Below are 14,314 nucleotides of genomic sequence, written 5' to 3'. Positions count from 1 at the left end.
TCACAACGACAAAGTGATTCTTAGACCAATCCCACATTTCTTCCTAAAATTGTTTCTGCTTTTCATATCAATCAACCAGTTGAGTTACCTGTGTTTTTTCCTCACCCTGATTCAGTATCAGACGAGATCTACACACACTAGATGTTAGAAGAGCTCTACTATATTATGTGGAAAGAACAAAAGAAGTTTCGCCGCTGACACAAAGGCAATCCCATATCTAAATCAGGCCTTTCAGGATAGATTGTGAAATGTATTCAAACATGTTCTACGAAAGCAAAAAGAACCTTGATAATACCCCCTAGAGTGCATTCCACCCGCAAAATAAGTGCTATTATGGCCTTTTTAGGGAATATTCCCATAGCTGACCTCTATAAGGGAGCACCAAGGTCTACACCGTACGCATTCACCAAGCACTATGGTGTAGATGTGTTAGCGAGGCAACAAGCTAATGTAGGTCAGGCAGTACTTAAAACACTTCTTCAAACAACTGCAACAGCTACAGATTAGCCACCGCGTTGGGGGTATACTGCTGTATAGTCTATGCAAAGGATGTGATCTACAGTTCACATGCCTTGAACGAATAATATTACTTGCCCCGTAAGCATCTGTTCTTGGCATGTAGAGCAGTAGATCCACTTGTGCCCACCCGCCTCCCCTGTACCTGTTGCTGTTTCTTACTTTACATACACATGCATGGACATCTCTATTCTACACTTACTAACTCCATTCTCACCCTCTGCCTGAAAACAATTTAACAATGGAGTCGATGCCCATGCACACTATCACCGAAAGGAGTCACCTTACCTCGTGATTGGAAAGACTTCTTTGAAGAAAAACAACTTGCAAACATCCGGACCCAACACTAGCTGGCAGAAGTATGCAATGCATTTGAATCTACAGCTCTACATACCAAGAACAGATGCTTACTGGGTAAGTAACAATATCCTTTCTGTACCAGTGGTGTTTCTTAGGATCTAAAATCATGATTGATGTCATTAGGTGCACCAGAACAGTTTAATGTTTCTGTTCAGTATTTCCTTTTCATGTCAAATATAGGGACGTGGCTGATTACAGGATCAGCTATAATTCTACTCATATTCTTTATTATTTATACAACGTGCTCTAAATTCAAGTTTTCCTCTTCATTAACTCTTAAGTACCCATTTCTACTTTTCTCTGCCTGACTGCTAATTCAGCCTAGCACAGCTTTTCCATTTCATAGTTTTCTACTTCTGAGTTGGTCCCCCAACCAAGTCCTTAGATTGCAGCCTTTGCACTAGCAAAAACTGAGATGGTGACTCTTTGTTCATGTTGTACCAAGCATTTCCTACAGAGTCCTAAGCACTATTACAATACAGGGCAAGCATTGTAGTTAAACTTGGCACTTGTCCAGCCGCGGGCTGTGGAGGGAGTTACGGTGGGGCAGGGAGGCGGGGAGGGGGAGGGGTAGGGTGGAGGGACCTAAAAACCGGCATATGGATAATTGCAGGTAAGTACACAATTTAATTAATAAAACGAAATTTGTAGCGCGCACAGCATCGCATTTTGCGATGCAGTGCGCGCTACGAAATTCGTGTCCTTAACTGTTGTTGCCGTAGGTTTCTCTTGGTGTCATGGTATTTATGATAATTTTCCTTTTGAGTTTACATTTTCACTTTGCTTTCTTTATTTTAAGGGAATCGTTTATTTTAAGTTAACTGAAGTAAAATAGCAGCTATTGTTTTATACAATGCAGACGCCACCCAACCAGATTTCCTGTGCTGTGCAAGACATATCATGAGTAGAGGAAGCGTATAGAAAAAACAGATTTGTGGTTGGTGCTGGCTGCAGATGCACATGCTATGCACACTCCTGCCATCTAGTGTTGGGACCGAACTTTACAACTTTTTTCTCAAAGAAGTCTTTGATGCTTCTCCTCTTCCAGTGAATATGCATGGTCATTTTCCATTGTTAGAATTATTTTTTCCGACTTAGGGTCCCGAAGGTTCGCGCCAGAGCTCCATGCAACTTGGGCGTCCTTATGACTTCCCACTGCAGAACAGAATCAGTCAATACCTTGAAACCTCGTATTGATAGTCAGATTCGTACCCGGTGACCTTCTAAGGAACATCCACTGAGAGGTCTACCTCGACTGCACTCCTTCCTCTGCACCACCAAGAACGCTCAGCTCCGGGTAATGGAAGGTAAGATAGACAGAGTTTTTCGAAAGTTCCTGTAGTGCCTGGGAATACGTGTACTCCGATCGGCATGATGTCTGCCACCTTTGCCTGTGGCTGGAACATAATGAACAGGATTGCACAGCCTACAACCTGTTCAAAAACAACGCAATAGAAGTCTAGCTCACACTATGGATATGGAAGTGGAGGCAGAATTCTCCGCGGAAGAAGCACGCATTGGCGCTGACAGAGAAGAAAAGGAAGATGGGGCTGAAGAGGGCGTCCTATTGTGCAATTCACATTATATCGCATCCGAGGACTCCGAACAAGACTGCGAGATCCGGTTCCAGGATGAAAACTACTCCAAAGGCCGTGAATACAGAGGGTCAGCAGACCCATGCTTACACCACACAATTACCCGCAGTGCCCACTTTTCAGCATCTTAGTGCACGGCAGCTTTCTGGTCGATACCGAGAGGCTCATCGGATCTGAGACAGGATGACAGCTTAGATCCTAGTTGGGCTTACAGGGCAAAAGTGAAGGGGACACGCTACCCTTGAATCCAAAGCAGCATTTGGTGTCGACAAATCCATTGATGCCTGCACAGCCCATGGCGTTAACAAACCATTGGTGACGTGTACTGCTTCAGTGCTGGTAAAGTCATTGGCATGGACTCCACACGCAGTATCGGCATTGACGCCTAAAAAGCCATCAGCACCAAAGATAGAGACAGCAATAGCTTTGACTCCACAGGAGCGTCGGGCAAAAAGAAACTTGCCAAAAGCCCATTGCACAGGCCACCCTGATACAGAGGGCAATGTCTCAGAGAACCTTCAAGGACTAATGAACAGAAAAATACGTTGGTAGGCAGAACATTTTTTAGAATAACCAAATCAAACAAGGACTCCTCAGGACATTGCTCAACCTCAGCCTCCTCCAAAGAAAAAGACAATTGAACACAAATCAACCAGCCCCCTATGCCACTGGACATTTCACCACAATCTATGTCACCAGTTTCCATGCAGTAAGGCGACATAGACACAGGGAGCCCTACTAAGTACACTCATGATAATGACTTTCAGGGAGTGGCCCCAGTGAGTCTAGGTCCTTGGGATGCATATGATGTTGTTTCACCAGACCCTGGCATTGATGTGCCCAGCCCGGTTAAGGCATCACCACCAGATGGCACTGCTTCCCATCACAGTGTTTTACAGCGCATAGCTGGCTATCACAAAGTTCAGATGAACACCACTGAAGAGGAAGGTGATTTTTTTTTTTTGTGTGTGGCGACCCTCTCCAAAACTGAGTGCTCAGTTTAGTATCTACTCATGATAGGGTCAATGCTTAGAGTATCTACAGAGATATATAAAGATCCGGTTAAGTCACGTGTACTAACACCTCGAATCAGGCGCATATACAAACCTTCTCCTAATGATGCGCTTTACATTAGGGGACACTCAAGGGCTTATTCCCTATTGGTTACAGCAGGTAGTATAAGGGAAGCTTCCCAAAGTACAGGTGACACTCCCCCTTCGGATAAGGAGAGGAAGCGTATAGATACATCAGGCAAACGTATGGCAGTAGGACATGCCAATCATTGGTGCATAGCCAATTCAGTGGGCCCTCTCTTATGGTATAACAGGGCTGCCTGCGATGACATGGAGGAACAAAGAGAGGAATAAACAAAGAGCAGAAGAACTAGTTTCTTGAGGCAAACAAAACTCCAATGCAACTATTCGGTTCACCCTGGGCAGTGTGGATACTGCGGCACAAGGAATTAATTTCTTAATAATACTACTCCGACATGCTTGGCTACGCATATAGGGATTTAAACCTGAGGTCAGCAACACCTTTGATGGTGAGCATCTCTTTGGTGCAGAGGTGAATACTCAATTCAGAAAAATTTAAGAAGACACTGAAACTCTGACTTCCATGGGGGTGTTGCTGTCACAACAATTAGGCAGCAGTCCTTTCGTAGGTTTCAGGGCAGGGATGCAGAGAGGACCACCACTACTAGCACTAAGTCCTACCAGAAACAACAGCAGGTATGCCACCAGCAAAGTGCTAGTGGCTATTACAGAGGAGGAAACAAAGGGGGCAGTCAAAGAGGAAAAGGTAAAGGTACGCTTGGAAAAGTGAGCCTCTGCATCTAAACAGTGATTCTCCACAACTTTCCCCCTGATCACACAACACTTGTTGGGGCAATACTGCAGCAGTTCCACCACCTTTGGTCCAAAATGCAATCCATTGGGTGTAGCCATCGTTAAGCACAGATACTGCCTAGAACTCACATCACAGCCCCTAAACATGCCACCACGCACACAAACCCTGAACACCTTAACCTTCTCAAGGACAAGGTGAATGCTCTGCAGTCGAAAGATGCCAAAGAGCAAGTTCCAAAAGAATTCCTCGAAAGAGGCTTGTATTCCTTATACTTCTTGATACCCAAGAATGGCGGAACTCTGAGACCAATACTGGATCCCCACCCCTCAATCAATACATATTATTAGAACACTTCCATATGGTAACTCTTAAGGATGTGATCCTTCTGCTTCAAGAAGGCGACTCGACTTGAAGGACGCTTACTTTCTCATCCCCATTCATCCAGCACATTGACGTTACCCCAGTTTTCGGGTAATTGGATGTTGCTACCAGTTCAAGGTGTTGCCTTTCAGGGTGACAACAATACCAAGAGTCTTTACCAAATGCCTGGCAGTTGTAGCAGCCCATTTGAGGAGACACAACCTTCTTGTCTTCCCATATCTGGACGATTGGCTGATATAGAGTTCAAGCAGACAGAAATGCCTGTAGGATGCACAGGCGACCATCAACTTGTTACACAAATTGCGTTTTACAATCCGTGCATCAGAGTCCCACTTACAGCCTCTCTAAATACAGACATATCTGGGAGTGACTCTAAATTCTGTTACAGTCAAAGCATATCCCACAGACCAGAGGATTCTCAATCTCCAGAACCAACGGGCTCTTTTTCAGTCATACCGCTGCCTGCCAGTTATGGTAGTGATGCACCTCTTGGGCATGACGGCACCTGTTTAGCAATTATGCTGCGCGCCAGACTTTACATACATCTCCTACAAGAGTGGCTAGCATGTTAGTGGTCACAAGTGGAGGGCAGTTTAGTGGATCTAGTGTTGATTTTCTCCGCGGTCCAATGGTCCTTCCAATAGGTGAGCACAGACAATGTTATCAAAGGCAAACCTTTTTTGGACCCAGTTCTGCCAGTGACAATTACCACTGATGCATCACTCCTATGGCCCTATCAACAACAAACGGTGCGCATCAATGTACTAGAACTCGTCGTAATACAGTTAGCACCAAAAGCCTTTATTACCAATATAACTCGGAAAGTTGTACTCCTCAGAACAAACAAAATGACAGCAATATATTACACATAGAAGCAGGGAGGCACCCATTTAATACAGTTGTCTCACTTAGCGCTGGAAATTTGGCATTGGGCTCTTCACCATTACATCCAGCTTCTGGCAGAATATCTCCTGGGAGTGGACAATTCTGTGGCAGACCGCTCAGCAGGACGCAACAAGTGCACGAGTGGAAACTCCACCCCCAAGACCTCCAACTCTAATTTCACCATTGGGGGGCGCTGAATGTGGACCTGTATGCACCCGCAGAAAACACAAAGTGCCAAAGCTTCGCCTCCAGGTACTACCATCCACAATCCATATGCACTGCACCATGGATGAATTGGTCAGGGATATTTGTCTACGCTTTTCCACCTCTCCCTCTCATTCCATTTCTTGTAAAGAAGCTCAGGCATCTCTCAAGATGATTTCAGTCTCCCCCTTGGGAGCGACAACCCTGGTGCATGACACTTTTGGAATTGTCCCTTGTACCTCACAAGATGCTTGCCAATACTCCAGACCTCCTCACCCACAGAGGGGGCAGAGTCAGTGATTCCAACCAAAAACAACTCGACCGTATAATTTGGCTCCTGAAGTCCTAGAATTTGGATGCTTACAACTGCCTCCAGAGTGTATTGACTTTCTAAGAGAGACAAGGCATTTAACAGCTGAAGCCTGCTCTACAGCTAAACGGAAAAGGTTTGTCCATTTACTGTATTGCTCAAAACATGGACCCTTGTGTTCCCACAGTACAACAAATTGTATGTTATCTGCTGCATCTACAAATATCAATGCTAGCATACACTTCCACACAACTGCAGCTTGCTACAGTTGCAATATACCTGCATACCTGCAAAATCAGAAGCACCAGTCCCTTTTCCAGCATACCGGTCATTATATCTTTCATAGAAGTACTTAAAATAATAATTCCTTCATGAGCACCGCCGGTCCCATCAGGAATTCAAATGTGGTACTTACAAGACTATTGTCCACACCTTTTGAGCCTTTGCATTCCTATTCACTACAGTTCCTGTTATGGCTTTTCTAGTAGCTATCACATCATTGATAAGGGTAAGTGAGTTGCCGGCCCACACAATAGAAGAACCATATCTTCAAGTTTTTAAGACAAGGTAAGGCTACAGACAAATCCAAAGTTTCTTCCAAAAGTCATATCCCTTTTTTACTTAAATGAAACACTTGACCTCCCTCCCCCTTCACATACTTGATGTTAAAAGAGCATCAACGTATTACTTTTATAGGACTTAATGTTTTAGGAAAACACATTCTTTGTTGCTTTCTCCAATCCTAGAAAAGGAAGCACAATTTCAAAAGCTGGAATTGCAAAATGGATATTAAAATGCATGCAGATGTTACATAAAAGCCAAACATACATTGCCTATGATAAACATCCTTTACCAGGAATGTGTTACAAAGTATGCCTTTAGTCCGCAAATCTTTTACAACCCAGGGCTTTACCCCACAAACAAGGCATTCCCCAAAGCAACGCCCCGGTGGAGTTAGACTAGTAAATTGCGTTGTAATGGATTGCGTTGTAAAGCCCTGCATTGTAAAAGATTTTGCGGAGTAAAAAATGTGGGGTAATCACACGCGTTGTAAACGCATGTAAACGCATGCGGAGTAAAGTGTCCTAATCATTGCTATTAGTGATGCAAGCATATCCTACTAGAAAGAAAGGTGCTTCTTTGGTCTTTGTAGGAAGCATTCCTTTAACTGACTTTTACTAAACACTATTGTGTGGATGTCCAAGCTAAGCAACAAGCTCTTGTTGGTCAAAGAGTGTTAAGAACTGTATTTCACACATCTGCATCATCTGATGACTGAAGCCACTGCAGAGGAAAACTACTTTACAGTCTATGCATAGCATGTTTATCTGCAGCCAGCACATGCTACGAATGGCATATGTTACTTAACATGTAAGCATCTATTCAGGCAGGCCCCGGCAGGCGTTCTCTGGTGTCAGATTTCATGTATGTATATTTTAGCCTCACACATATAATTCTGAATCCTTTATCTATCTTCACAAGCTCCATCCTCACTAGCTGTTGAGCATGCGCATTCACTCATAGAGGAGTCTCGACTTCACGTCTGCAACAAAGACTTCTCCAAGAAAAACAAGTTGTATAGTGTGGTTCCAACACTAGATGGCAGGAGTGTGCTTAGCATGTGAATCTGCAGCACTGCACACTACGAATAGATGCTTACAAGTTAAGTAACATAAACCTTTCAGGGTACTACAAAAAAAAATTAGCAAGCATTTAATGGAAAAATGTTAGAAGCGCTCTACAAGAGTGTTTTCAGTAACAGGTGTAAAAGAAGCGTTTGGTGGAGCGATTTCAGAACTTTACGCAAAGCGCTTACAATTGTAAGAGTAAAAGAGGTTTTGAACAAAAACAATTATATGAGTAGCTTTGGCATACTCTGAGTCGTTATTATTGGAGCAGGTCAAAGGGGCAAAGCATGAAGACATAGATGTATATTAAGTCAGGGACATATCTGTCTGATCATTGCTAGTTAAGTGTAGGGTCCTATGAACCATTGAATGCATTAATAGGTGCTGGTGAATTGAGAAATTCAACCCAGAAGGATATTAGCAAGACATCCAGGTGCATCTGGTATAAACATGATACATGTCTGCTAGGGTTATGAATATTGAGTTAAATCAAGAAATTATGCATCAGCTTAGTTCACATAAGACTGGGTTAGTGGAACAGAATTGCAGATACTGCTCATTGTAGTGGAAGGAAATAGTGATTATGAAGATTTTCTCAGCATGTATTTTAGAAGAGATTTCAAGCTAGAGAAAGTAGGAATGTTTCTCATCTCGACTGGAAGTTGTGGGGCCATTGCCCAAGGATGACTTGCACAATGTGTACTTCTAAAACACAGGGTGCAAAGAAATATTTTATTATTGGATCACATTTCTGTAAACTCCCTACATGGGGACTGTTTTGTGAGTTATCTGGAATCATTATTATGTACAGCCTCATAAATGAGGCAAATAATTCTCATAATGTATTCAGTGTTGTTAGTACTCATGTACCAACACATGCTTGTGCAATTGCAGTAGCACTGCTGGAACTAAAAGTCATGATGTTTTTAAATATTGTCAATCACACACCCAAACTGAACATGACCGCACAATTCATCCTGCTTCCATGCCCCGCTTCACACTCTGAAGATACTGAGGAAGATCTTCAAATGGCTCCCAAGCAACACTAGAAAAACTGTCATTCACGCCCTAGTCACCATCCAGTTGGATGATGGGAACACCACCTACGCTGGGATCACCAACTCACATCACCACGCCTCTGGGAACTCCACTTGCTCCCGATACACAATTGTGCTCAATTCAAACTCCTCACACAAATGCAACTACCCGAACCCAGCCTACCTGAACGTTTCTCTCAAAGTGATAAAACTATAAATTGTAATGTTAGTTGTTACCTATTTATATATCATCAGACTTAAGTAGATTTATAACAATACTATTTTAACTGCATATTTTATGTTTTGAATGGATAGCAGAAAGAAAAACCCCAGAAGGGACAGTGGTACTGCAAAATGTTGGACTGCCAAGTGATCAGAGAATGACAGTGAAGACTGGTACTTTGGAATTAGATGAGCTTATCTCTCCAGAAACAAGCACTGATAAGCAAGTGCACCAAATGAACAGGTAAAGAAACTAACTGCATTTGTCTGAACGGGAATCCAGGGGAGGGCAATGTTTCACTCATTAATTAATCTTTCTTTCTACAAAGACACCAACACCCTATGCTCACGTAATTCTAATGTCCCCTATTAAATTAGATATTAACACCTGGCAGTTTAAACATTCGGGCCTGAGTCTATGTAAGTGCACACTGCAAGGCTGACAGGGTGTGCCAATTATAGCAATTGTGCTACTTAACTGCTATAAAAAGCTGATTTTTTTTTTCAGCAGCAAGGAATCAGCAGTCCTCGGTAGTGTTTCATAGACCTATGGTTGTAAAATAGTACTACCGGAATTACTGTCCAAATCAGGGGTCTCCAACCTTTTCTGTAGTGAGAGCTACTTCTGCTCAAGGAAAGTCTTCCTGAGCTACCAGCAAATTTTATAACTGTAAAATAGTGACTATAATACACTATGACCATCCAAAGCAGGATTATCAGTAGTATTCCAGGTGTGGTTACCAGCAGAAATGCCAGAAAAAAGCTTATCAATATAAAATGCCTCCACCTGACTTATCAATCAAATCTTGACATTCCCTACTGCACAAAGGATATAAGTACAGCAGTAGGTCTCCCCAGCTCAGCTTGAAATATCATGAATCAGTTTCTGAAAATGCACATTTTTGTATCAAATACCACTTTACACTGTGGGCAAAGAAACTCAGCTTTCCAGAAGAAAACCCAGAGACCATATATCAGTCATGACCATTATTATGCCAGCAATAGGTAAATGTAGGCCAGTCATGCTCCTAATATGTAAATGATGTCTGCCAGTGTACCAGAAGTAGACCAAAAATACCCAAAATAGTGAAGGATGACCACTATTATGTTAGGAACCGGCCAAATTATGTCACAGATAACACCCTTATGATGGGGGCTAGCATACACATTTGGTGGACCTTGACACCAGGCGTAGCTTTCAGGAAGCAATAGTTTTTATTATGGAAGCACACACATGCTGATGAATCTCTTAACTTTCTCTGGTCTGGATCATGCCCTCTTCTCCTCAGGTCTTGAGCTGATCATGCACCCAACTGCCACATTCTCACTCTGACTCCTGCAGTCCCACACTTTGGTGAGTCAGCACTGATTACTGCTCAGGCTATTACTGCCATACTTCTTTTATGGTCCACTGTTCACACACGTGTTGTGACGGATAAAGCAGGGACTTTTACATGGTCAATCTCCTTGTGGCTTAGTTATATTGAGATTGGATACAGACTGTCAAGTGGCAGGCCCTATAGGCCTGCCACTTGTATGAGTATGAGTTACTACCCTAGGTTTGGTTGGCTGTCACTCTAAGGGTCTAGAGATGAGCAGTGCTGTCTTCTTTAATAGGCACCAACTCTCTGAATTTGAAATTGGGCTTGACTTCTCCTCCGAGAGCTAGTTGGAAAGTTTTGGCGAGCTACCACTAGCTCCCGAGCTACTCGTTGGAGACCCCTGGTCCAAATCCATCACTTGTATTTAAGCAACTTACTTGTCTTGCTACAGTGCTAATGAATGCCTCCATGTTTGAAAACGTGTAGACAATAACTCTCAATCTGCAGATTATGATCTCCATCAGACTTGAATTTACCCTTGGCTTGACAAACGTGCAAGGAAAGGTAACAACACAAAAATTATGTGTTAAGTGCAAAATTAAGAGAAGGAGAAAAGTGTCTGTTGCTGGCATAGACATCAACATGCCTTATGATTTTAAGCAGCCTGTTACTGTCATCATAGCTACAAAAGTCCAGTTACAATCCATAGGTAGTTAACCTCATTTAATTTTATGGTACTGTGATTTCTGTCAAGGAATAAAACTTTCCCTTCTTTAGGTAGACATGACTTGGAATGTTTTCATCTGTATGCTTGAGTTATGGGTCTAGGTTGTACGATAGACAATGTCTCACTGGGGAAATATTTTGATGCATGTATGTATTTGTATGTATATATGTTGCATTTGCATAGTGCAAACATAGCTAAAAATCAGGTGTGCCTTGGCTCAGAAAAGAATAGGTTTGCAAAATATTTTACTGCTATTACAAGGTCATAATGATATTATATGTATTGTTGGAGAAACTTGTTTTGACCGGTTTTGTTCGCAGCGGACCATTTCGATGTCTCCTAACTCCGGCTCTAAACAACACAGCCGCCATTCATCAGGCATTTAAAGCACCTTCTCCGGACAACCCAACCCCCACTTGGAACATTCCCTACTAGTTTGGCATCTGAGGAGTCCTCGATAAAAGTATTTTGAAGTATTAACTCCGACGTCCTGCAAGTGATTCCTAAATGTCACACGAACTCCATGATTAGTTTGCTGACTCTAATACAAGTGTGTGGATCATTTTTTATATTTCAAGCAGTTTAGTTTGAGTGAAAAATCATAATCCTGAGATGCCATGGGACTGAAGCAAAAACCACCGATGTATTCCAATAAGGAGTGTAAGCAAACGTATGTACATAAAAGAAATACTCACAAAAGGTCAAACAGTGGGAGCAAAGCAGTCCTATCACTGGCGGTTGCGTGACTCAGTCACTGGTAAAGGGGGTGATCCATGCGTGCTTTATGTTGTCGGTACAGGCCTGTTCGGATCAGACTGCAGTGCAGACAGGCCTATGCTATGGCAATTGTGTATTTCCAGTGCCTCAGAACGCCTACTCCTTATCCAGCCACAAGGCAGACAACACTGAACTTCGGCTATATGTGTTTTAGAAGGAAGCCCCAGCCAACAGCAGTGGGTACGCTGTTTTATAATAGCTCCTTTCTGCCTGGGTCCACATTTAAGTTTGGTCAATTAGTAACTGATGCACACGGTTCCCCCACGGCACCAAGCAGATTTTTGCACTCCTGTACTTAACATACATTATCTATATATACAAAACTGTGGAGTGGGAAGGGTGCAGAGTCGTTCTGTTCTCACCCTCAGCCCCTCTTTCACTTGCTGTTATTACCCTGTCCCCTCAATATTGATAATTTGCACGTGTATCAACAGGAGCGATGTTGAAACGACAAAGGAATGCTTATATTTGTTGTTTATGTTTTACAGAGGAACCCTCACATTTTTCTACCCAATATGTGAGGCGCTTATCTGGACCAGGATTTGTCTTAATTTTCTGGGACTTATTTGTTACTGTGGTTCTGTCTCATGCCACATTTTATGTTGCTGAACTCTCTGTGCGAGTATTTCTCCTTTTGCAGCGTGAATCTTTCTGGATTCACTATGCTGTGCATTATTCCGCGGTCTTGTGGTTGGGTCCAGATTCGTAGTCTTTTCTTTGGGTTTTTTTTTTTTTTTGTAGCCCAGGTGGGCGTCGGCGTCACACCCCCTTGGGTGCATTTCCGGTGACGTCGGCATGCTTCCTGCGGAAGCTCCCACTCTTGGGCGCCATCTTCAGATTCTTTTTTTCTGCGGTCGGGTCTGGATCGTTCCCGTTGGGCTCCAGACATTTTTGGAGAAAGAAGAGAAGAAAAGACAGAAATCACCAAGGAAGGTCATCAGAAGACTCCAGGGGACTTCATCGACGAGGAGTCAGCAAAGGAAGAGGCGAATTCATCGAGATCCTCGACGACCGTCGACGAACACGCGACCAGGGAGGCCCTGAGCGCACGATGATGGACAACACGCCGTTCAAGTTCTGCCGTAACTGCCACCACAAGTACGCGCAGAAGGACCAGTACCCGGTATGCAACCTTTGTCTACCGGTGAATCACGAAAGCGAGGACTGCAACGCCTGCTCCGCCTTCACCCCGAAGACCCTTCGTGTGAGAGAGAGACAGAGGGTAGCGCACGCCACCCTGCAGGGGAAGGCCCCGACTCCGTCCCTCCACGACCTGGGGATGTCTTCCGAGGAAGAGGACAACGCTGCCGCCAAAGACGACAGCTACACGGTCGTAGAGACCGATTACACGAAGACTTCTGATAAGGTAGGAGACTCTCCGGCCCCCAAGAACCCGAGAGACTCTGAGTCTCGAAAAAACGAGGGCAAGGCCTCGAAAGCGCCGACGCCAAAGCACCAGGCGTCCGCGAGTACTCACAGGCCCAGCGGATCCTCTGAGAAGGAGTCCCCGGCGCCGAGAGCTGTTGAACAGCAGAAGTTGTCGAAAATCGTCCCCGAAAAGGATCGATCGACGCCGAGGGACAAGGACCCTAAACTACCGACGCCGACAAGAGACCCGAAATCCGGTTCGACGTTGACGTCGAAAACTTCGGCACCGAAAAGCACGACGCCGAGCCAGCCGCCAAAAAGAGCGGCCGAACCATCCGACGCGGAACACGCGGCCGAGATGGAGAAAAAGAGAAGGCGCCTCGAAGCCGAAATGGAAAACATCGTGCAGCGGAAGAAAGAATTCGACGCAAAGATGAAAGCTTTCACGATCCCTCACAAGACCAAGCCACCGGTGGTGGAGGTGGTCGAGGAGGAAGACGAGGTCACCGAAGAACAAGAACAAGACCCGGACGTCGAGGTGGTCGACGACCAGGAAGAGTACGAGAATCCCTACGATAGCTACAACTATGGGGAGGAAGAGGACAGCAGGACGGACGCAGAGTCGGCCCCCTCTGACCTACAGGAGGTGGATTACATGGATGTCGAGACCGACAGCCCGGAGGAGGCGGTCGACACGTATCCCTCGAGGCCCTCGCCGCCGGACGACATCGGGGCCTACAATTCGGTGATAAGGTCTGCCGCAGCGGCATTCAAGCTGAAGCTCGATGAAGAGAAGCAGAAAGCAGACTTCCTTCTGGAGACATTGATCCCAACACAAACTAGGAGCCAGTACCTGCCAATGCTCGACAGCGTCTTGGCCCAGGGGAAGGAAGCATTCATGGAACCCGCAACATGCAAGGCAGTAACTCCCCGAACAGAGAAAAAATACAAACATTCCTCAAAAGACCCATCCTACATTCAGGGGATGGTCTCCGCAGACTCCATTATCACGGCCACAGCAAGGAAGAGGGCTAACGTACCCACTACCTCTGGACCACCACCGGATAAGGAGAGCAAAAGGATGGAGCTGGTGGGCAGAAGGATCGAACGGAATGCCGCGACCCACTGGCGCAT

General features: G+C 44.6%; 1 protein-coding gene across 3 annotated transcripts in view; it reads left to right on the top strand.

Moving 5' to 3' along the window:
• The window catches only part of BDP1 (BDP1 general transcription factor IIIB subunit), a 1,449,812-nt gene that overhangs the window by 1,132,424 nt on the left and 303,074 nt on the right, over positions 1-14,314 (top strand). For 2 of the 3 annotated variants that reach the window (XM_078675285.1, XM_078675287.1), the window contains one exon: positions 9,080-9,230. In XM_078675285.1, the coding sequence (XP_078531411.1) occupies positions 9,080-9,230 (151 nt within the window). The remainder of the gene's footprint in view (positions 1-9,079; positions 9,231-14,314) is intronic. The other variant, XM_078675286.1, reaches the window with a different exon arrangement.

This window comes from Lissotriton helveticus, chromosome 2_1 (genome assembly GCF_964261635.1).
Source record: "Lissotriton helveticus chromosome 2_1, aLisHel1.1, whole genome shotgun sequence".
Classification (NCBI taxonomy): Eukaryota; Metazoa; Chordata; class Amphibia; order Caudata; family Salamandridae; genus Lissotriton; species Lissotriton helveticus.
This window is presented reverse-complemented; position numbering and strand designations above follow the sequence as displayed.